The following is a 23,965-nucleotide window of genomic DNA, read 5'->3' as shown; positions in this document are numbered from 1 at the left end:
TGAGGTGCCAAGCTGGCATTTTTTGCGCGGGTGTGCAAAAATGGTGTTCCGATCTCTCGCTACACTGAGTTCCGGTGAGTGGAGCGTATGGTCTTATGGTCCTTGGTGTAGATAAATGGGTCTGTGTGCGGCCTTGGTTGTGCGTTCCCCGCTGAGGCCCCTTATTTAACGCGAGTGGCGTTTTATACCCATGGGTTTCTTGGCGCAGCGAGCACTCACAATGGGACTTTGGTCCCATTTAGTTGAATCAAGCCCTACGTTTTTGGTCATCTGCCCTAATGTTTTCTTCAATGGCTGCGTGGCAATGCTTATTTCTGAACATGCCCCCGTGAAGTGCCTGGAGTCGTTTTTACTATGCGAGAGGTTCCATATTATGCAATTTGTATGGAATTGGGGGGGGGGAGGGGCCCGGGGGACCTGGGTACCTGACTACAAATAGAGGGACTTGTGTTGTTAAATCGCTTCAGGGCTGGCAGAACTCAAAGCAAACGCCATGTCCAAACATAATCATCCTTATTTCTAATTAATATTTCCACTTGAGGGAGCATTCTTAATTATTCCAAATGTCACCTGATTTGTGTGACTGACTGCTGTACTGTTCCCAACTGATACAGTTACATAAATTAATTAGATCTGCATACATTAAAGAAAAATCCAGACTTCCATACACAAAGACTGATGCACCTGCCAAAGGCAGAGGGATTATGACCTGGACTCGCAGAGTCATGGAGACCCAGGGTGAGCCACTTTCACGAAGAAGATGAGGAGACATTGGCCTCGGGGTCATCAGAGCGGGGGTGAGGGAGCGTCCTGTGACAGCTTGGGGGGGGGATGCTGTCAGAGCTATGAAAGGATACGAACGGGAGCAGAGCAGGTGCTGATTGTGGTGATTGTCCCTTCCAGATTGAACGGTCCAAATGAAGGAACAGACGGCCTCCGGAAAGCATGCAGGCTGGGCCAGTGGGTTCAGTTATGGGACCCGTAAAATGAGGGGCGGTCGGTCACCCTGGTGGAGACTCTGCAGCCCCTTCCAAAATGGCAGGCGGGACGCAGATGCACAGGACCTGCGCCATTTCCAACAGATCCCATTTTTGCACATAGCGGAATGTGGGGAGGGTGTGACTGTCACATGAGGGAAACCTGAACTCAGCCGGGCCTGCTGAACTCAGTGCTGAATTCAAGCGGACCTCCATTTGACCTGGGCAAGGATTTCAACTCTCGGTCTTGCTAACTCTTAGAGCAGAAGTAAATGCTCCGAAAGCTGACTCATACCGTATCTGCCCAATTTACCTCTTCGTAAATTGGAGGACTCATTCTGGGGGCGGGTGGGGGGGGGGGGTGTAGTTTCTCGTAAGGCAGTCGAGGCAAACCAGGAAACCTCCCAACTCTCACTACCTGCCTCAGGCAGTAATAATCTGGGCCTAGTATCAGCTGGTGAATGGAATATTTTCCAGTATTTTTATCAACTATTGGGCTCGACCATTGTGGTAATCACCACTGTTGTACATATTAGAAGATGTGTGGTAAGACCCTGTACTACAGGTACGGGAGTAGTCCCTGCCTGCTAGCTCCGCCCAGTAGGCAGAGTATAAATATGTGTGCTCCCGATACAGCAGCCATTTCGGCAGCTGCTGTAGGAGGCCACACATCTTCGAGTAATAAAGCCTCAGTTGTATTCAACTCTCGGCTCCGTGCAATTGATCGTGCATCAACCATCCCTACATCAGGCATATTCTAGGAGCCAGTATTTTAAATGTCATTTTTCAAAAAAACAAAATGCCGAGCATGTTGGAAACCTGAAATAAAAAGAGAAATTGCTAGAAATACTCAGCGGGTCAGGCAGCTTGTGGTGATTGTCCCTTCCAGGGCAACACTGCTGAGTGAGGGTCATCTGGCCTGGGGTCCAATTGGGACTCAGAGTGGGACACTACCCCAGGTGATTGTCATATGAGGAACGGTTGAGGACTCTGGGTCTGTACTCGATGGAGTTTAGAAGGATGGATGGGGGGGGGGGGTCCTCATTGAATCTTACAGAATACTGCGAGGCCTGGATAGAGAGGACATGGAGAGGATGTTTCCACCAATAGGAGAGACTAGAACCCGAGGGCACAGCCTCAGACTGAAGAAACGATCCTTTAAAACAGAGATGAGGAGGAATTTCTTCAGCCAGAGGGTGGTGAATCTGTGGAACTCATAGCCGCAGAAGGCTGTGGAGGCCAAGTCACTGAGTGTCTTTCAGACAGAGATAGATAGGTTTGTCAGCTGTGACAAACAGCCTTCCAGACTCAAAGCGTTAGCTCCCTTTTCTCTCCGCAGATGCTGTCAGACCTGCTGAGATTGTCCAGTATTTTCTTGTTTTTGTTTCAGATTCCAGCATCCGTAGTCATTTGCTTTTATCTATAGTGATAGATAGGTTCTTGGTCAAGATAGAATTTATAGTGCTGAAGGAGGCCTTTTGGCCCATCGAGTCTGCACCGGCCCTTGGAAAGAGCACCCTACTTAAGCCCACGCCTCCATCCTATCCCGGTAACCCCACCTAACCTTTTGGACACTAAGGGGCAATATAGCATGGCCAATCCACCTAACCTGCACATCTTTGGACTGTGGTAGGAAACCACAGTGTTCACTGTGGTGGGATCAGGGGTTGTGGGGAGAAGGTAGGCGAATGGGGATGAGAAACATATCAGCCATGATCGAATGGTGGAGCAGACTCGATGGGCCAAATGGCCTAATTCTGCTCCCATGTCTTAGGGTCCACTTAGACAAGAGAGATATTGGGAGCAAGCTGTAACCACGTGGCTGCTGAACAATTCTTATGAATAAATACCGTTTTGTGTTCACTAATGAAGACTCTTTACACAGCAGAACCAATGTTTCAGGTCACTAACAGCTCTAAAAGGTAATTGACCTGAAATGTCCACATTATGGTGTCCTGTCAAGGAAAAGCCAGGGTCTGGTAGGTATTTCCTGTTGTTCATCTACGCCTCCTCCACATGAATGTGATGTACAGTGTGGGCCCTCAGTTACCCGCTCAGTAAAATAATGTAGCCCGGTTCGCTTTCCTTTGCGGCGGGTTTGCAGTGTAGTCACCAACTTTTTTTAAAAAAATTCTACCTGTGCCATAAGCGATTTCTCATACCAGGTGGGAGATGTGAATGCAAAGGCAAATATTGTAGCACAGTTTCAGGTTCAGAACCAGGAGGGAGGGAAAATTGGCGGGAGACTGAATGTCACACGGACTTGTCTCTGCCGCGGCCTCCCAGCTTGTGGCTTCAAAGCTACTGAGAAGCTGCGTGACATTTACTTGCATTCTGCATCCTCAAACCACTCCCGAGGCGGCCACAGAATCGCTGGTGCGAGAGGGCGTAAAGAGATTGCGTCGCGGCACTGTTCAGTTCTGCTGTTCCTTCAACGGTGTCTTTGTCTGCAAAGAATTAGCACAGATTCCTTCTGTGAATTTAACTCTCGCCCTGTTCAGGAACAAAGGGACTTTGTCTGGTATAAAATACAAAGTGGGAGAAAGAAAATGACGTGTGTTGATCTGAGATGAGAGTCAGCATTTTGTAAGCAAACACCAATCGTAGCAATAGTAAACAATGGTGTCCCTTTCCCCGTGGTTTGAGCATCCAACAGTCCTACCCGTGGTTTGGTGGCCTCCCCCTCACAGTAGGTGTCCGAAATGTGTGACCAGCCGGCAGGTCATGGGAGCATTGACCCTCCCCCCACCCCCGTCAACATTCTCACCCATTCCCACTCAGTGCTGAACCTGATCACCTATCCCATGAGAGGTTCTCTCAAGCGCTCTATCTGAATCAAGCGAGCGAGTGCTGGGGGCAGCTTGGCAATGCCCGAGTCAAGTGTGATGACATCCTCAGGCAATGTCTGTACGCGTGCATTTTCCAGCGCAGATTGTTGTAACCAGATGAATATTTCACGCCCCCCCTCCTCCAGACAGGCCACTGGAACCATTCCAAGTGAGACTTTTATTTTAGTGATGTCAGCTGAGGTCATATATTGATCAGGTCACCAGAGAGCTCCCCCGCTCTTCTGTAAAATAATGCTATTCCTCCATTTCTTTGATAGGGCAGACAGGCACATGGTGGTTTAATCGCTACAGTCTAGAAGGAGGCCATTCGGCCCATCGAGACTGCATCCACCCTCCGAAAGAGCACACTACCTAGGCCCAGTTCCCCCACCCTATCCCTGTAACCGCACCTTAAACTGTTGGATACTTAGGGGTAATTTAGCACGGCCAATCCACCTAACCTGCACATCTTTGGACTGTGAGAGGAAAACGGAGCACCCGGAGGAAACCCACGCAGACTCGGGGAGAGCATGCAACCTCCACACAATCACCCAAGGCCAGAATCGAATCAGGGTCCTTGGCGCTGTGAGACAGCAGTGCTAACCATTGTGCCACCGGGCCGCCTCATCCAGAAATAATCTGGAGAGGTGGAAATAGAGATAAAGGGCGGAGTAGTACAGGAAGTGGGGGGTTTGAATTGCATGCCCCCCACCAGAAACCATGTTGGCTTTGAGCAGACATGGCCCACGCCGAACCCACCCCACAACCAGAAAGCACTGCAGGGTGCCAGAGTGGGACCTTCTGCCTCTCACTGGGGAGGAGGTCTTGCCCTCTGTAACTGCTGGCCGATCGGATTGGCCGGCAGCTCCATCAGCCCCGGCAGTGCCATGAAAGCATCAGTGTCCACTGCCGGGACTGGAGAAGGAAAAGGAGATTGTGGACCATGGATCCCTGGAGCAGGTAGTTCCAGGTTCTTGGGCCAGGAGGGGTTGGGTAGGTTAGGTGGGTGGGTGTGGGGTGGGGGGGTGATTTAAGGGAGGAAGTGGGTAGGGACAAAGGGGAGTTTGTCTTAAGGGTTGGGGGGGGGGGGAGGGGGGGGGGGGGGGGGAGGCTGCCCTTCGGTTGGCCAAGGGCAGTCCACCATGACCAAAGCCCACCTCCAACTTCCTGCCCAGTAAACATTAAAGTTAAAAATACACATTTCCCGCTCCCGTCCGGCTGCCCAAGCCAAACACCTTATGGTGTGAGCAGCATATTATCGGGCTAAATTGGCTTGATGACACACCTAGTTGACCCTTAATTATTCATTAAAATATGGCAGGGGTGCTGCCGAATATGGCACCAATCAGCCCGTGTTCTGAGGGAGAGCTTGAGAGTGGGCAGGCAGGCAGGGTAGGTGGAGGTTTCGAATCACCATGACCATCGATACCTTGATGGGCACCCACCTCATTTTAAATATCCCCCCCCCCCGGTGGGAAACATGCACACCAGGGGTGCATAAAATTCAGCCCGAAGTTAGGGTTTGCATCAATGTTCCCACTTAAGAACATTACTGTGCAACAACCCAAATGTAGGAAAGACAAAAATGTAGAGTGTTTCTTAAATGGTGAGAGATTGGGAATTATTGATGTCTAAAGGGTCCTGGGTGCCCTTGTTCACAAGTCATTGAAAGCTCATGCACAGGTGCAGCAAGCAGTTAGGGTTACAAATACTTTATTGCATTAGGATTTGAGTATAGGAGTAAAGAAGTCTTGTTGAAATTGTAGCGCCTTGGTGAGACCACACCAGGAGCATGGTGTACAGTTTTGGTCTCCTTAAAGAAGGGCCTGCTGGCCGTAGAGAGAGGGCAATGAAGGTTCACCAGCTTGATCCCTGGGGTGGCACGGTTGTCCTATGAGAAGAGATTGAGGAGACTGCGCCCTGTATTCTCTAGAGTAGACGACTGAGAGGCGATCCCATTGAAACATACGCAATTCTTACAGGGCTCGAAAGGGTAGACGTAGGAAGGATATTTCACCTGGCTGGGGAGTTGGCCTAGAACCAGGGGACACAGTATCAGAGTCAGAGATAAGCCATTTAGGATTGAGATGAGTAGGAGTAGGATTTTCGTCAGTCAGAGCGAGGTGAATCTTTGGAATTCTCTACCTCAGAGGGTTGTGGCGGCTTTGACATCGAGTATGTTTATGACTGAGATCGATAGATTTCTACTTATTCAAGATATCAAGGGATATGGAGATAGTGTGGAAAAAATAGTGTTGGGGAAGATGGCGCAGTGGTAATTTCTCTAGACTAGTAATCCTAGAGGCCCAGGCTAACGCTAGGTGGGCATGGGTTCATGGCTGGTGAAATTTAAATTCAATGAATAAACCTAGAACTGAAAGCTGTTCTCAGTAATGGAGGCCAGGAAACCATTGTCAATTGTCATAAATCCCCATCTGGTTCACTCAGGTCCTTGAGGGAAGGAAATCTGCCATCCTTACCCGATCTGACCTACATGTGACTCCAGACCTGCAGCAATGTGGTTGACTCTGAAATGGCTCAAGCAAGTCACTCAGCTGAATAATAATAATAATAATAATAATCACTTATTGCCACAAGTAGGTTTCAATGAAGCTACTGTGAAAAGCCCCTAGTCGTCACATTCCGGCGCCTGTTCAGGGAGGCCGGTACAGGAAGGGCAGTTAGCGATGGGCAACAAATGCTGGCATTGCCGGCAACGTCCACATCCCATGTCTTATAACCCCCGCGGGAACCATGGGGGAAACAGTCATTGATTTCCCTGTGGGACCCGTGGAGTACGGGCTCCCAAGGTAGGGTGCGGAGGCTAACCACCATTAGGAGAAAGGGATAAAAGCCGGCCCAACTCGGGCCCTGACAGACCAAATCATCCCAGCTGGGATTGCACCGGGAGTGAGATGCTGCATTAAGCAGATGTGTAAATAAATTCACCATCGTTAACGACAGCTTCCTTATGGCTTATTATGCCGTGAAAGAAAGGTTAGGTTATGGGCTTATGAGGATAGGGTGGGCTGGCTGGTGGAGTAGACACGGGTAGAGTGCTCTTTTGGTGTAGACTCGATGGGCCGAATGGCGTCCTTCTGCACTGTAGTAATTCTATATAGTGCTTCTCACAAACACCAGACTCGTCAAAAATGCTTTACAGCCAATGAAGTATGTGATCTAGTTGCAAGGTGTTGCAGGCTGGAGGGGCCGAATGGCCTACTCCTATTTCCAATGTTCCTATCAAATTTAATTAATCAATTCTGATCAAATTAGAGGGAGCGTTGATTTACACCTAAAATCACTGAGCATTGAGAAATTAAACTATGGACTGTTCAGCACTTCAAAAAGCTTGGCTGATGTCAATCCTGAACATCACCTTTGTCTTTCCCACTGATTTAATAAGTAGAGCTTGCGTCTTGGTGCACTCTTACCTGGCTCTTTTAAAACAGGAATAGTGACAAACCCAGGAAGCCGACTCAAACTAGTGAGTGAAAATGAAATTGGAAAATGGAAATTCTCAACGGTCTGGCAGCCCCTGTGGGGCGAGAAGGAAGAGTTAACGTTTCAAGTCCGTTTGATTCTTTTTCGGAAGAGGGAAGGGAGAGAAAATGAAATGTGGGAGTAAAGAAGTGGAAATTAATGGTTTTGAATGGACATGGGGTCTTATTTCTTAAAAAAAAAAGAATGACTTGCCACGCTGTCTGTGTGGAGTCTGCACGTTCTCCCCATGTCTGCGTGGGTTTCCTCCAGGTGCTCCGATTTCCTCCCACAGTCCAGAAATGTGCGGGTTAGGAGGTTTGGCCATGCTAAATTGCCCCTTAGTGTCCAATATATGCAGGTTAGGTTATGGGCGGGCTGGACGGTGGAGTGAACACGGGTAGAGTGCTCTTTCGAAGGGTTGGTGTAGACTCGATGGCCCGAATGACGCCCTTCTGCACTGTAGTGATTCTCTGGAGTGCTTTTCACAAACACTAGACTGGTCAAAAATGCTTTACAGCCAATGATGTTTGGAAGTGTAGCCATTGTTGTAATGGAGCAGGAGAAAGGTTGCAGTGTTGTGCACCCCCATCTCATTCACAGGACAGCATTGCCACCGCCACCGCCTGCTGGGAGGTGGGTGCAGGTGGAGGCAGATAGGTGCCAGTATGAACAAGAGTACGATGGGAGTGCCCCCTCTGAACTGAGAAAAGGGTTCTCGGGATAATGTGCCGATAGGAATGAAGGATGCCTATGAGAACTGTTGGGACGTGGAGGAGAGTGCTTTCACGTCACTGGAGCACCCACAGAACAATAAGACAATTTAAGAAGCCAATTTGGCAACAGCTTGTAATCTGCAGTGCGTCGGAGGTAGGACTCGTGGGTGGGGAAGGAGTGGGAAATCCCTGCATGTTGTGCACTACTTCAGTGCAAGACCCCAGTACAGGATAAGCCTGTGGTATACTGAACCAGCACCTGCTGTCCTCCTAAACTCAAGCCTGTTTCTGAGGCTCTCGCAAAGTGTTGAAGCTATCCCAGAGCTTGTTTTTGTGCGTATGGGCTGGGTTAGTCGTCACAACCAACAAAAGCTGCAGGTGGAGTTAAATTGGATTAGGTACGTTGCAACATGAATAGTTGCTCCAATGAATGACTAATGGGGAATGTTGACTGTTGTTAGGCTACTTAAATTTCACTGTGTCAATCGATGAGATTAAAATGGGGCTGGTAAATTACATCAGCGCGTTGGGAGATGTGACGCATCGTGTAAGTAAAACTGATCTGTGTCGTCAGTAACACTCCTTAAATGCATTGTTCAAGAAGGGTTTGTGTGTTTGAATGAGGGATTTAAAGGATTTATTGATGATGAACAATTAATCCATGACAATTTCAATAATTTCCATTTTTCCATGGGTCTAACCAACCAATTTGGGTCTGACCCATTCGGAAGCAGATGACCTCTTACAACCTTCTTTCCTATTCATTTACGGGATGTGGGCGTCGCTGGTTCTTCCAGGATTTTTTGCCCATCCCTAGTTGCCCTTCAGAAGGTGGTGGTGAGCTGCCTTCTTCAACTGCTGCAGTCCTTGAGATGTAGGTACACCAACTGTGCTGTTGGGGAGGAAGTTCCAGTATGTTGCCCCAGCGACAGTGAAGGAGCGGCGATACATCTTCTAGTCGGGGTGTTGAGTGACTTGGAGGGGAACCTCCAGATGGTGGGGTTCCCAGGTACCTGCTGCTCTTGTCCTTCTAGACGGTAGTGGTCGTGGGATTGGAAGGTGTTGTCTAAGGAACCTTGGTGAGTTACTGCAGTGCATCTTGTAGATGGTACACACGGCTGCCACTATTTGTCGGTGGTGGAGGGATTGAATGTTTGTGGAAGGGGGAGCAATCAAGCGGACTGCTTTGTCCTGGATGGTGTCGAGCTTCTTGAGGGTTGTTGGAGCTGCATCCAGGCAAGTGGAGAGTATTCCATCACACTCCTGACTTGTGTCTTGTAGATGGTGGACAGGCTTTGGGGGTCAGGAGGTGAGTTACTCGCCGTAGGATTGCTAGTCTTTTTTTTAAAATAAATATTTTATTGAGGTATTTTTTGGTATTATAACAACAACACAATAAACAATGTACATGAAACTATAAACATAGTGCAAAAGCCGTCTCCCTCCCTTACAGGTCCCACATTTATTAACTCCCTACTCTAAGCTAAACTAACCCTCCCCACTTCTGCTGGTGATTAATTTTCCACGAAGAAGTTGACGAACGGTTGCCACCTCCTGGCGAACCCTAACAGTGACCCTCTCAAGGCGAACTTGATTTTCTCCAAACAGAGAAAGCTAGCCATGTCCGATAGCCAGGTCTCCAACTTCGGGGGCTTTGAGTCCCTCCAAGCTAATAGTATCCCTCTCCGGGCTACCAGGGAAGCAAAGGTCAGAACGTCTGCCTCTTTCTCCTCCTGGATTCCTGGATCTTCCGACACCCTGAAAATCGCCACCTCTGGACCGAGCGCCACCCTTGCTTTTAACACCATGTACATGACATCTGCAAACCCCTGCCCAAATCCCCGAAGCTTTGGACATGCCCAGAACATGTGGACATGGTTCGCTGATCCTCCCGCACATTTTGCACACCTGCCTTCCACCTCAAAGAATCTGCTCATCCGGGCCACTGTCATGTGAGCCCGGTGAACGACCTTAGATTGTATCAGGCTGAGTCTGGCACATGTTGCGGATGCGTTGACTCTACTCAACGCGTCCGCCCACAGATCATCCTCTATCTCTCCTCTCGGCTCCTCCTCCCATTTGCGCATCAGCTCCTCGGTCTGCGTCTCCTCTGACCCCATAAGTTCCTTGTAAATGTCCGAGATGCTCCCTTCTCTTACCCACCCTCTGGAAACTACCCTGTCCTGAATCCCCCTCAGCGGTAGGAGTGGGAAGGTTGACACCTGTTTACGTAGGAAGTCCCGCACCTGCAGATACCTGAATTTGTTTCCCCTCGCCAACCCAAACGTCTCCTCCAGCACCCTCATACTCGGAAAGCTCCCCTCTATAAACATATCCCCCATCCTCTCAATGCCTGCTCTCCGCCATATCTGGAACCCCCCACCCATACTTCCCGGGGCAAACCGGTGATTATTACAAATTGGGGACCAGACCGATGCTTCCTTTGCTCCCACATGTCTCCTCCATTGCCCCCAGACTCTCAGGGCCACCACCACCACGGGGCTGGTGGAGTACCGTGCTGGCTGGAACAGCAGAGACGCAGTTACCAGCGCCCCCAAACTGGTGCCCTTGCATGAAGCCGCCTCCATACGCTCCCATGCCGACCCCTCCCCCACCACCCACTTCCTGATCATGGCTATATTCGCCGCCCAGTAATAGTTACTAAAATGTGGCCAGCTCTCCCCGACTCCGCTCAAGCATTATCTTCCTTACCCGCGGGGTCTTGCCCGCCCAAACAAAGCCAGAGATCACTTTGTTGACCCGTTTAAAAAAGGACCGCGGAATAAAGATGGGGAGACATTGAAACACGAACATGAATCTCGGGAGGACCGTCATCTTCACCGTCTGCACCCTCCCAGCCAGTGACAACGGAAGCGCGTCCCATCTCCGAAAATCGTCCTTCATTTGGTCTACTAGCCGGGCCAGATTTAATTTATGCAGCCGGTCCCATTCCCGTGCCACTTGAATGCCTAGGTACCTAAAGCTTCCCCCTACTAATCTAAACGGCAGCTCCCCCAATCGCCTCTCCTGTCCCCTCGCCTGGATCGCAAACATCTCACTTTTCCCCATATTTAGCTTATACCCCGAAAACCGGCCAAATTCCCCTAAATCCTCATGATTTCTTCCATCCCCTCTATTGGGTCCGATACATACAGAAGCAGGTCGTCTGCATAGAGCGAAACTCTGTGCTGCACTCCACCCCGGACCAGCCCCTTCCAGCCCCTTGAGGCTCTCGGACCAATTGCCAATGGCACTATAGCTAGCGCGAACAACAGTGGGGAGAGCGGGCATCCCTGTCTTGTCCCCCGGTGCAGTCTAAAATAGTTTGATGTTGTTCTATTCGTCCGTACACTTGCCACAGGAGCCTGATACAGCAACCTGACCCAGTCAATAAAGCCCCGCCCAAATCCGAACCGTCCCAGTACCTCCCACAGATAGTCCCATTCTACCCAATCAAAAGCCTTTTCTGCATCCATTGCGATCACTATCTCCACCTCCCTACCTTCTGGGGGCATCATGATCACATTTAACAACCTTTTTACATTGGCCACCAACTGCCTACCCTTCACAGACCCCGTCTGGTCCTCCCCAATAACGTACGGAACACTATCCTCAATCCTGGAGGACAAAAGTTTGGCCAGCGGTTTGGCATCCACATTCAATAGGGATATCGGCCTGTAGAACCCACACACCTCCGGGTTCTTGTCCCGCTTCAGAATCAGCGAAATCATGGCCTGTGACATAGTCGGGGGCAGCACCCCTCTTTCCCTTGCCTCATTGAACATCCTCATCAACACTGTATAGGGTTCCGACCTATACAGCCTAATGTAGAAATCCCCAAACGCCTTATTCACCCTTGCTGAATCTCCAACCAGGTTCCGATCTCCATCATTTACTTTCCCTATCTCCCTGGCTGCCTCCCTCTTTCTAAGCTGCTGTGCAAGCATTCTGCTGGCCTTCTCTCCATACTCATAGATCGCCCCTCTCGCCTTTCTCAGCTGCTCCACCGCCCTCCCCATGGTTAACAAGCCGAACTCCGTCTGCAGTCTCCGCCGTTCCCTTAAAAGCCCTGCCTCTGGGGTCTCCGCATACCTCCTATCGATCTGTAATATCTCCTTTACCAGTCGGTCCGCCTCTGCCCTGTCCACCTTCTCCCTATGGGTCCGTATCGAGATCAGCTCCCCTCTGACCACCGCCTTCAGTGCTTCCCAGACCATCGCTGCTGAAATTTTCCCCATGTCGTTGACCTGCAGGTAGTTCTGAATACATTTCCTCAGCCGCTCGCACACCCCTTCGTCAGCCAAAAGTCCCACATCTAACCTCCAGTGCGGGCGCTGGTTACTGTCTTTACTAACCTGCAGGTCAACCGAGTGTGGAGCATGGTCTGAGATTGTGATCGCCGAATACCCCGTGTCCACCACCCCTGCCAGTAAGGCCCTGCTCAAAATAAAGAAATCAATCCGGGAGCACGTGTGAGTAGAAGAACTCCTTCACCCTCGCCTGCCCAAATCTCCATGGATCCCCCCCCCCCCCCCCCCCCCCCCCCCCCCCCCCCCCCCCCCCCATCTGCTCCATGAACCCTTTTAGTTCCTTTGCCATTGCTGGCACCCTGCCCGTTTTCGAGCTTGATCGGTCCAAGCCAGGGTCAATAACTGTGTTGAAGTCCCCTCTCATGACCAACCTGTGTAAGTCCGCGTCCGGTATCTTTCCCGGCATCCTCTTTATAAACTCCGCACCATCCCAATTTGGCGCATACACATTTACTAATACCACCTGCACCCCCTCCCGTTTCCCACTGACCATAATGTACCGACCTCCCACATCCGAAACTACCCTACCCGCCTCAAACACCACCCGCTTATTGATCAGGATCGCGACCCCTCTAGTCTTTGAACCCAGTCCCGAGTGAAAGACCCGACTGACCCAGCCTTTCCTCAATCTAATCTGGTCAGTTACTCTAAGGTGTGTCTCCTGTAACATTACCACGTCCGCCTTCTGTCCCCTAAGATGCGCGAACACACGTGCCCTCTTGACCGGCCCTCTAATTGTCTAACATCGGTCCTACATTTCTCTTGTTAGCTTGAATTTGTGGCCTTGGCCTTCACTACTTGTTGTGTTCTTTGTTTTAGTTCTTTCAGGATGGTGAAGGTTGTAGTGCTAACAAAGAACAGCAAGCTGTGTTTAATAAACAAAGCTAATTTATTACACTACACTGAATTAGATTTGAGCATATTACTAAGGAATTAGTTAAGTAAAGAATCCTCTACACATCTATACTATTAACTATACTATTAATTCAACTATCTCACAATTACTCTGTCTTGCTCTCTCCCACTCTCTCCATCTATCTACATCTGTCCCCCAGAAGTCAAGGAGGCCTGTGAATTTTATATGGTTGCTCTGTAACACCATCTAGTGACTAGGGTACATTACCCCTTTCTGTGCTTTACAATATACACATTGTAACAGTACTAATTCAGCTTTGTGTAGTCTTTTGGGTTTAATATAGCTGTACGACTTACTCTTTAATATACGTCTAATATACGTCTATTCGTCATCTTCTTCATCGCTTCCTTTCGAGATTGAAATTTTACACTACATTGCAGATGGGCAGTTACATAGCTTGCAACAAAAGGGTAGCTCATTGTAGGATACACGCAGCATGCAAAAAAGAAGACAGTGATGGATTTGGCCAATCTTCTGCCTCTGTGTCCACGTATCTGGTTGAATGTACTTCCCCTGAGATTCTTGATGCTTGAATCACTCCTCAAACTGTCTTGATAAAGTAGCCACATTGGTAAGCGATTGCTTTCAAATTGCCGTGATCGGCCCGCCCACACCACCCTTTCCCTGCCAAAGAAACTTTAAAAAACGGGTGCAAGGAACTGTAAACGGTAAAAGATACTTCATCAGCGGCAATTAGCTGTGCTTTTCCCCAACACATTGCAGAGTGGTGAGATCTGAGGTGTGCCCAGGGCTGGTTTTCCTGTGCACACTGAGCTGATGCTCCCTTTGGCTGAAAACAGCAACTTGTATTTAACTTAATAAAACATCCTAAGGCACTCCAACAGTGTATAATCAGACAATTTTTCTATGTTCTATGTTCTAAAAGCCGAGATGAGGAATGGCGATTATTAGGACTCAAAGCTTGACCAATGAAGTAGGTTTTAAGGAGCATCTTAAAGGTGGAGCGAGATGTGCATCCTAGCAATCAAATTAGCAAAGTAGAGAAGAGGCCATGGCCATGGTTGCCAACTCTCTTAAGATTTTCCTAGACTGGGCAGCACGGTGGCGCAGTGGTAGCACTGCAGTCTCACGGCGCCGAGGTCCCGGGTTCGATCCCGGCTCTGGGTCACTGTCCGTGTGGAGTTTGCACATTCTCCCCGTGTTTGCATGGGTTTCGCCCCCACAACCCAAAGATGTGCAGGCTAGGTGGATTGAACACGTTAAATTGCCCCTTAATTGGAAAACATGAATTGGGTACTCTAAATTTATTTTTTTTAAAGATTTTTCTAAACCAGTGGTGGGCAACCTGTGGCCTGGGGACCACGTGCGGCCCATCTGGGTTCAGTGTGTGGCCCGCGGGACAATTTGTTGACTGTTGCCAATGCACAGAGTTGTCACATTCCGCTGATTTCGGTCCCCGTAGTACTTCCCTATCGGTATGACTGAAGCGATACGCACATAAAGCGAGGGCAAGTGAAGCGAGATGCGTGCTGATTACTCACAACATTGACTATTAGAGCCAAGCACTCCCTCTGTGTCCAAAGTGTAAATATTTCTTTTGGGTTGGATTCTTCCGCCCCGCCCACCGCAAGCTTGCCATGGGCGAGTAGCGGACAATGGGAAAATCTATTGACCTCGGGTGGGATTCTTCGGTCGCTGGGCGGGAGCAGCCGGAGAATCCCACCCTTTGTTTTGTACCATTTGAAGTTGATAGTAGTTCTATTAATATATAAATGATTAAGCATTTTCGATAACTCATTATGAAATACTCTGTGCATATTAAATGTATTTAATGTTATTCGTGGGCAAAGTGGTGGCACAGTGGTATTATTACTGGACTAGTAATCCAGAGACCCGGGGCAAGATCTGAGGAATCGGGTTCGAATCCCACCAGGGCAGATGGAGAAATTTGAATTCAATACAAATCTTGAATTAAAAGTCCAATAATGACCATGAAACAATTGTCGATTGTTGTAAAAATCCATCTTGTTCACTAATGCTCTTTTAGGGAAGGGAGAAATCTGCTGTCCTTACCTGGTCTGGCCTACACGTTACTCCAGATCCAATGTAGTGTGGTTGACTCTCAAAAGTCTACTGAAATGGAGGGGCAACACATACTGGCCTAGCCAGTGATGCCCACATCCCGTAAACGAATGATAAAAATCATAGTCAGTGAACATGCCCGATTTTAATCTAGCGGCCCACTGAGACGAGATTCATTCGCCAAAGTTGCCCATCACTGGCCTCGAAATTCCAAGGAATGAAGGGCACTTTAAAACAAATAATTAAAACATTCATAAAATTGCATATGTTTTTCCATTTTCCTTGAATACTTCTGTTTATTAAGCAGGAGAGAGAAACTGTTTGACTGGACGAATTGATTGGAGGCTGTATAGCATAACCTGCAAGATTACACGCAATCATACTTGGCAACGCCATTATAATATGTGGGCCTTTATTTAAGAATAAAATAAACTTGGAACCTAACCATGCTAACTAGAAGTGTGCCAACTTCACTCCCCACCTGTGCTATGTTAGTTGACATCAGACAGATAAACAATTACATTATAATATTCCATGGGACGTTCATTCGTTGGCGTGACGTTCATGCACGCCAATTTTTTTTCAATTAAGGGGCAAATGGGTGGAGTTTGCACATTCTCCCCGTGTCTGCGTGGTTCTCACCCCCACAATCCAAAGATGTGCAGGTTAGGTGGATTGGCCACGCTAAATTGCCCCTTAATTGGAAAAAAAAATAATTGGGTACTCTAAATTTATTTTTAAAGAAGAAACAAAAAACGAAAGGAGAAAAAAAGAATGAGGTACCTTTCATGTAGAGCCCTGACTTCCTCTGGGACTCTTCCCACTATCTGGGGATCCTCTTATTACATGTTGACAGATCAGGGCAGGCACTGTGTGGACAACCTGTCGCCAGCAGAGGCTTTTCTGGGAGGAGCTGGGAGAGGTGAGGAGAAGATTACCAATTGTGATCGGCCCTATCTTTGCAGGTTACGTCATGCAGCCTCCAACCGACCCACCCAATCAAACCGTTTTTACCTCATCGCTTAATATTTTTTCACAGAATTTACAGTGCAGAAGGAGGCCATTCGGCCCATCGAGTCTGCACCGGCCCTTGAAAAGAGCACCCTACCTAAGCCCACACCTCCAGCCTATCCCAGTAACCCCACCTCACCTTTTTGGACACTAAGGGGCAAATTAGCGTGGCCAATCACCTAACCGACACATCTTTGGACTGTGGGAGGAAACCGGAGCACCCGGAGGAAACCCACCCAGACATGGGGAGAACGTGCAGACTCCGCGCAGACAGCGACCCAAACCGGGAATCGAACCTGGGACCCTGGAGCTGTGAAGCAACTGTGCTAACCACTGTGCTACCATGCCGCCCAATTCAATTAATAAACAGAAGTGCTCAAAGAAAATGGGGGGGGGGAGAAAAATACAATCCTTCTACTGTGCGTATGACCTTTCTCCTGGTATGCTCGCGGCAGTGACCATTAATTCTTGGATTCTCCAGAGCAATTTGGGGAGTCAGCAACCGTCAATGAGCATGGGGAGGCAGTGTCGTAGAGGTATTGTCATGGAACTAGTAAACCAGAGACCCAGGGTAATGCTCTGGGGGTCCAGCTACAAATCCCGCCACTGCAGATGGTGAAATTTGAATTCAATTTAAAAAACTGGAATTACAAGTCTAATGACGACCATGAAACTATTGTCGATTGTCGTAAAAACCCATCTGGTTCACTAATGTCCTTTAGGGAAGGAAATCTGCTGTCTTTACTTGGTCTGACCTATATGTGACTCCAGGTCCACAGCAACGTGGTTGACTCTTAACTGCCCCTCAAGGGCAATTAGGGATGGGAAATAAATGCTGGCTTAGCCTGCGACACTCTAGGGGAGGGGGGGGGGGTCAGTTAGAGAGCACAGCACCACCCAACTTAGGCAGAATTGGGAGGACCCAGTCCTCTATAGGATGTATAGCTTAGATGTGACAGACAGATGTGTAAATAGCATGACAGAAACGTTTAGAGAAAGTCACTGTGACAGTAATAAATTGCCGGCAGATCTCGCATGGTGTTTTTCATTGATGTGCTGAGACCTCTGGAGTGTGACAAGAAGTAAGTTTGTTGTTTTGCAGGAAGTGCCTATTAAATGCCAGGGTCTCAATGGTCGGCCCAATGACCCCGTGCTACATTTGACAGGACAGTGTGTGATGCTAAAACTCGCAACAAAAATGTGAGAAAGTGTTCCATTTTCTATTTTGGCACCTCTCCTTTTGGTGATAGCAACAGCATTTAAACAGCACCTTTAACGCAGTGAGTTGTGGCAGGATGCTTCGCTAAGATGTTATCGGAAAGGAATTGACACTGGGTCATAAAAAAGGATTGAGTGGTGGTCAATGACAGGACCCAATTTGGGTGAATGGATTAATGTCTTGGTCAAAGAAATGTGTTTTAAGGTGGGTTTCAAAGGAGGAGAAGGTTGTGCAGAATTGATACGGGGGCCGGAGGGCAGGTTAAAGGAATGTTCAGAGAGCAGAGAGATGGTGAGTTGAGATGGATGTTCATGTAACATATTGTCTGGTGATGCTCGACAGAGAAAGATTATTGCCTAAAGACTTAAATTTGAAAGGAAAAGAATGATGACTATGTGCATGTTTTCAATCCCTGAGGCTTTTCTTGTATTGACTACCTCATGTTTGTCAATTTTCAAAGCTTGTGGGCGGGATTCTCCGCTCCCGGGACTAAGTGCCCACGCTGTCGCGTTTCACGACGCCGCGAACCGGGGGGCAGTTCACGCCGCTCCAGCCTCCTTACGCGGCGCCAAATGGGCATCGCGTCAAATGGGCGCTGCGCCAACCCGCGCATGCGCGGGGAACTTCTTACGCGCGCCGGCCCCCCACCAACATGGTGCCGGGGTTCTGGGGCCGGCCGCGGAAGGAGGTAGGCCCGGGGGGGGGAGAGGCCGGCCCGCTGATCAGTGGGCCCCGATCGCGGGCCAGACCCCATCGGAGGCCCCCCCCGGTGAAGGATCCCCCCTTCTCCCCCCACAGGCCGCCCACCCAGCATTCCCGCACAGTTCCCGCCGGCAGCGACCAGGGGTGGACGGCGCCGGCGGGACTGTCATTTGTTTCGCCGGCCGTTTGGGCCGGAGAATCGGCGCTCGCCGTTTGCGGCGATTCTCCGAGCGGCCCAGCGCGATTCTCGCGGCGCTAGTTTCGGGGGCGGGGGGGGGGTTGGGAGAATTGCGTGCGGGTGTCAGGGTGGCGTGGCGCGATTCGCGCGGCGCCCCTGCGATTCTCCCACCCGGCATGGGGGGGGGGGGGGGGAGAATCATTTCTGAATTCTGTATGGCTGTGTTAACGAATAGGCAGTGCAATGGTTTGACATATCTCTGTAACAATATGCTGTGATGCAGTTTGCACCAATCACTCCATGCACAACAAGTTTCCGATCGCCACCATGCTGTAATGAAGCGTAATGGAGGCCCCATCCTTCACCCAGGGTCATCAAAAGCAAAAAGGATGTATGGCCCATGGTGGTCAATGAAAAAACCCAGTTTGCAGGAGTCTGGCGGATTGTGAATGTCTGTCCTTTTCAAGGGGACGATCGCATCTGCCAAGAGGTCAAAGGAAAGGATGGGAGAAAGTAATTGTGATAAAATGTCTTGGGGAATGACCCTGCTCTGTCATTCTTCAATATGTAGAGCTGCTGAAAAAAGCAGAACAAAGAATTTGGATTGGATTGGATTGGATTTGTTTATTGTCACATGTACCGAGGTACAGTGAAAAGTATTTTTCTGCGAGCAGCTCAGCAGATCATTAAGTACATGAAATGAAAAGGACATAAAAGAAAATACATAATAGGGTAACAGAAGGTACACAATGTAGCTACATAAGCACCGGCATCACAGGGGTATAGTGTTAATGAGGTCAGTCCAAAAGAGGGTCGTTTAGGAGTCTGGTAACAGCAGGGAAGAAGCTGTTTTTGAGTCTGTTCGTGCGTGTTCTCAGACTTCTGTATCTCCTGCCCGATGGAAGAAGTTGGAAGAGTGAGTAAGCCGGGTGGGAGGGGTCTTTGATTATGCTGCCCGCTTTCCCCAGGCAGCGGGAGGTGTAGATGGAGTCAGTGGATGGGAGGCAGGTTTGTGTGATGGACTGGGCTGTGCTCACGACTCTCTGAAGTTTCTTGCGGTCCTGGGCCGAGCAGTTGCCATACCAGGCTGTGATGCAGCCAGATAGGATGCTTTCTATGGTTGCCTGCATTCTGCAATATCATGCAATATAGACACGAATGCAACCCAAGGATGGAAACAGAAAGGGAGTTCCTGCGGCTTGACCCTTTTCAGTATTATATTAGACAGCAAATCACATGGTGTCCAGTGTAATCTATTGCTAATCCATTGAGTTAGACAATGTCCCAAATTCCAAAAGCTCCAGAATGTGTTTGTTTACATATGATTTTTTTAAATTATTGGCTGATTAATGTCAGAGGTGATAAAACTCTCAGAGGCATTTGAGAATGTAAGTGTCAAAGTGTGTGTGGCTGTAGATATATACAGCACGATTCACAAATTGTTGAGTGATGATGGAGTGGTTATGTCCTTGGACTAGTAACCAGAGGTTGTGGGTTTAAATCCTACTGTGGCAAATAGTGAAATTAAATTAATTAAAGCTGGTAATTGGTGGGCTAGCACCAGAAAAACTATCCTCTTGGATTGCAATGGAAACCCAACTGCTTCACGAATGTCTTTCATCATCGGGAATCAGCCACAAACCCCCCTCCCCCCAATTGATCTGGTCTACGTGTGACTCCAGTCCCACGCTACGGGGTTGGTTCTCAGGGCCCTCTGAGATACTGAGTAAGTTGTTTCAAAACAAAAACGTAAGAAGGCTCGCTAGACATGGGGAATAAATGTAGCTTTGCCGACATCCCCGAGTCCAAAGATGAGCGGGTGAGGTGGATTGGCCATTTTAAATTGCCCCTTAGCGTCAAAAATTTGCAGGTTGTGTGGGATACAGGGATAGGGTGGAGGAGTGGGCCTAGGTTGGGTGTTTTTTCAGAGGGTCAGTGCAGATTCGATGGGCCAAATGGCCTCTTTCTGTGCTGTAGGGATTCTGTGGTATGGTTCTATGGTTTTAACAAACATGTTGCACTGCAGTAATTTTGGGCTTGTCCCTGAGGAAACATTTTCATTGTTGCCCTGGTCTCAGGCGTCCGTTTTAACACCTTGTGGTTCCCTTTCAGTCCTGTATCGATAATTTTGAAGAGATGGTAAAGCTACTTTTGGACCACGGGACCAACGTGGATGCAAAGGACAATGAACTGTGGACCCCATTACATGCGGCTGCCACGTGTCGACATACCAATCTCGTGAAAATCCTTATCGAGCGGTCAGTCCCTTTTACTTTGACTCTGGAAGGGGGAAAATCCAAACCTCAACACATTTGCTGCCTGGGCTGCAATCCGATTAATTCCTTCTGAGTTGAAAGCTATAGAGTAAACAATAAGACACACCATGTAAATCTATCAAGTACAGAATTCATAACATCATAAACATAGTCAAAAACTCCTGAAGGAGGATATATTTTTCCGTGATTAACAGAGCATCATGACGACAATACCCACCACCTTGAGTAGACCCCCCACCTTCCTTTGTTTTATTCATTATTAGAATACTTTCTCCAAAACATTGGACACTGTTCTGGATCCTACATTCATAAATTATACTTGTCTATGAATTGTATTGTCCTTATAGACACTGAATGGATTAACAGAATAAAGATAGCCATTGTATTCTGTACTCCCCTATGTTGAAGATACTTCTAAGCAGTTGTGAAAGTATGACAAGGATGTTAAGTTTGATGTGAAGACTGCCGATGTTGAAAATGAAACAGGAGGATACAGATAGCAGGTTTGCTAGTGTCGGAAAGGGAAAGCAAATTAATGTTGTTGGATGGGATCCTCAGTACAAAGGGACAGGTTTTCTTTTCAAATCAAGCTTTGATGGAGAGTAAGGCTGGTGCATCTCCTCTTGTAGAAGAGTTACTTGATCCCACTGTCCAAGCGGCTCACTCTCAGTCCTCTCGTTGCAGGGGTGCGGACCTGTTGGCAGTCAATGCAGATGGGAACATGCCCTATGATCAATGTGATGATGATCGAACGTTGGAGCTCATCGAGACAGCAATGGTTAACCAGGGTAAGTCTCGCAAGGTTGCTATAGCCAGGTGGCTAGGTTCGCCATGTTTGCACAGAACGTATAGCACGGTGGCACAGTGGTTAGCACTGCTGCCTCACAGCGCCGAGGTCCCAGGTTCGATCTCGGCTCTGGGTCACTGTTGGTGTGGAGTTTGCATATTCGCCCCGTGTTTGCATGGGTTTCGCCCCCACAACCCAAAGATGTGCATGCTAACTGGATTGGCCATGCTAAATTGCCCCTTAATTGCAAAAAATGAACTGGTTACTCTTAAAAAAAAATTTTAATAACGTACAGCGAAGAGATAGGCAATTCAAGCCAATTGATCTATTCTTGTCTTCCTATCCCACACCAGCTTCTTGTCACTCATCTTTATCTAACTCTATCTTTCTATTCCTTTCTCCCTCATGTGTCTTATCTAGCTTCCCCTAAAATGTATCCTATTCTCTTTGCATCAACTATTCCTTGTGGTGACAAGTTCTACATTCTAACCATTCTCTAATTACAGATGTTTGTCCTGAATATCCTGTCAGATTCATTGGTGACTATCATTTATTTGTGGTTCCTGGTTTTTCACTCCGCACAGGTGGTAATGTCTTTTCCACATTCACCCTATCAAACCATTTCCCAACCTTGAAGATCTTTATTCCTTCATTCATTCACCGCCTTCTCTGTTCAGTCTTTCCTGAAAGAAGAAACCGTCTTGTTACTGTATGAAGCTTGTATTTTATTCCCCTCTACATTCTCTTTATAATTTGGGGACTGAAACTGTGCGCACTATTCCACGTGTGTTCTGACCAAGGACTCTCCCTTCTTGACAAAACCATAAGGATCCCATCTCTGTTTCACGTTACTGCTCAGCTCATGTAAGACAAACTGGAAAGAAATTCAGTAGTGAATTCAATGTCTTTGGGGGGGTGGGGGACAAACTCCTGAGTTCTGGGTCTTAGACACTGTCCAGATATTCTGGACATGAGGCAGAAGAGGGAGGGGTTGTACGTGGAATGATTGAATTCATGCAATTGCACACTTTGGGAAATAATTTCCCCCCTCCCTTACCCTCATTTCAACCTTTCACTCTGTGGTAGTATGTATTGGGGGTCATGTGGGACTGGAAGCCCTAATGTCATTGGCTGACAGATCCCGGGTCCTGGTTGGCCGTTGACCTCATACTCCGCCCTGAAGGCGAAGTATAAGAAGCCGGTGCCTTCCCCCGCATGCCAGTTTACTATCGGGCTGCTGGGGAACAGACACGCTTAATAAAGCCTCATCGACTTCACTCTGTTTGTCTCACGGAGTCTTTGTGCGCCACACACTCTTAAAATAGATCCTTAAAAACAGCAGCACTCCATCCTGTTTGTTAAATGTTGTGTTCTAACTTTGTATTTTCTAAGGCAGACAAGGGTAGAATGGTACATCAGGACCACCTCCATCGCCAAGTTCCCACCGAGTCGCACCATCTCGACTCGGACATTTATCACCACTCTGTCCTCATCACTGGGTCAAAAAGCTGGACCTCAGTCACTAACAGCGCTATGAGAGTACCTTCATCATGTGGACTGCAGCAGTTCAAGAAGGAGGTTCATTCCCACCTTCATGAAAGCAACTAAGGATCGGCAATTTAAATGCAGGCACGTCCTGCGATTTTTAAAAATTTATTTTTTGGTTTATTCTTTCATGGGATGTAGGGGTCATTGACAAGGCCAACATTTAGACATGAATGTAGGAGGGTTGATCAGTAAGTTTGCGGATGGTTCAAAAATTGATGGGGTGGAAAATAGTGAAGAGGTTAGCCATCGATTACAGGTGGATATAGACGGGCTGGTCAGATGGGTTGATCAGAGGCAGATGGAATCCAATTCGGATAAGTGTGAGGTGATGCACTTGGGCACAAACCAGGCAAGGGGAATACATGATAAACGGCAGGACCCTGGGAAGCACCGAGGATCAGAGGGACCTTGGTGTGCATGTACACCGGTCCCTTAAGGTAGCAGAGCAGGTGGATACAGTGTTAAGAAGGCATATTGTATACTTGCCTTTATTAGCCGAGGCGGAGAGTTTAAGAGCAGGGAGGTTGTGCTGGAACTGTATAAAACGCTGGTTGGGCCACAGCTAGAGTATTGTTTGCAGTTCTGGAATCTGCATTATAGGAGGGATGTGATAGCACTGGAAAGGGTGCAGAGGAGATTTGCCAGATGTTGCCTGGGCTGGAGAGTTTTAGCGAAGAGAGATTGGATAGACTTGGATTGTGTTCCTTGGAGCAGAGGAGACGGAGGGTGGACATGAATGAGATGTATAAAATTATGAGGGGCAAATTTAGGGTAGACAGTAAGAAATGTTTCCCTTTGGTGGAGGGATGAATGACTGGGGCTCATAGATTTAAGGTAAGGAGAAGGAGGTTCAGAGAACATGTGAGGAAAAACGTTTGTAACCCAGAGGGTGCTGGGAGTTTGGAACTTGCTGCCTGAAAGTGCGGTGAAGGCAAAGACCCTCATAACATTTAAGAAATATATTTGCGATGCCA

The 23,965-nt window shown here is 48.3% G+C and overlaps 1 protein-coding gene across 3 annotated transcripts in view; it reads left to right on the top strand.

The window, feature by feature from the left end:
* LOC140428552 (protein phosphatase 1 regulatory inhibitor subunit 16B-like) overlaps nt 1-23,965 on the top strand; it is a 219,657-nt gene that overhangs the window by 149,833 nt on the left and 45,859 nt on the right. For all 3 annotated transcript variants that reach the window (XM_072515153.1, XM_072515154.1, XM_072515155.1), the window contains 2 exons: nt 20,493-20,638; nt 21,341-21,444. In XM_072515153.1, coding sequence (XP_072371254.1) covers nt 20,493-20,638; nt 21,341-21,444 — 250 coding nt within the window. The remainder of the gene's footprint in view (nt 1-20,492; nt 20,639-21,340; nt 21,445-23,965) is intronic.

This window comes from Scyliorhinus torazame, chromosome 8, assembly GCF_047496885.1.
Source record: "Scyliorhinus torazame isolate Kashiwa2021f chromosome 8, sScyTor2.1, whole genome shotgun sequence".
In the NCBI taxonomy this organism is placed as follows: domain Eukaryota; kingdom Metazoa; phylum Chordata; class Chondrichthyes; order Carcharhiniformes; family Scyliorhinidae; genus Scyliorhinus; species Scyliorhinus torazame.
The sequence above is the reverse complement of the archived record's forward strand: the minus strand, read 5'-3'. Positions and strand labels throughout refer to the sequence as shown.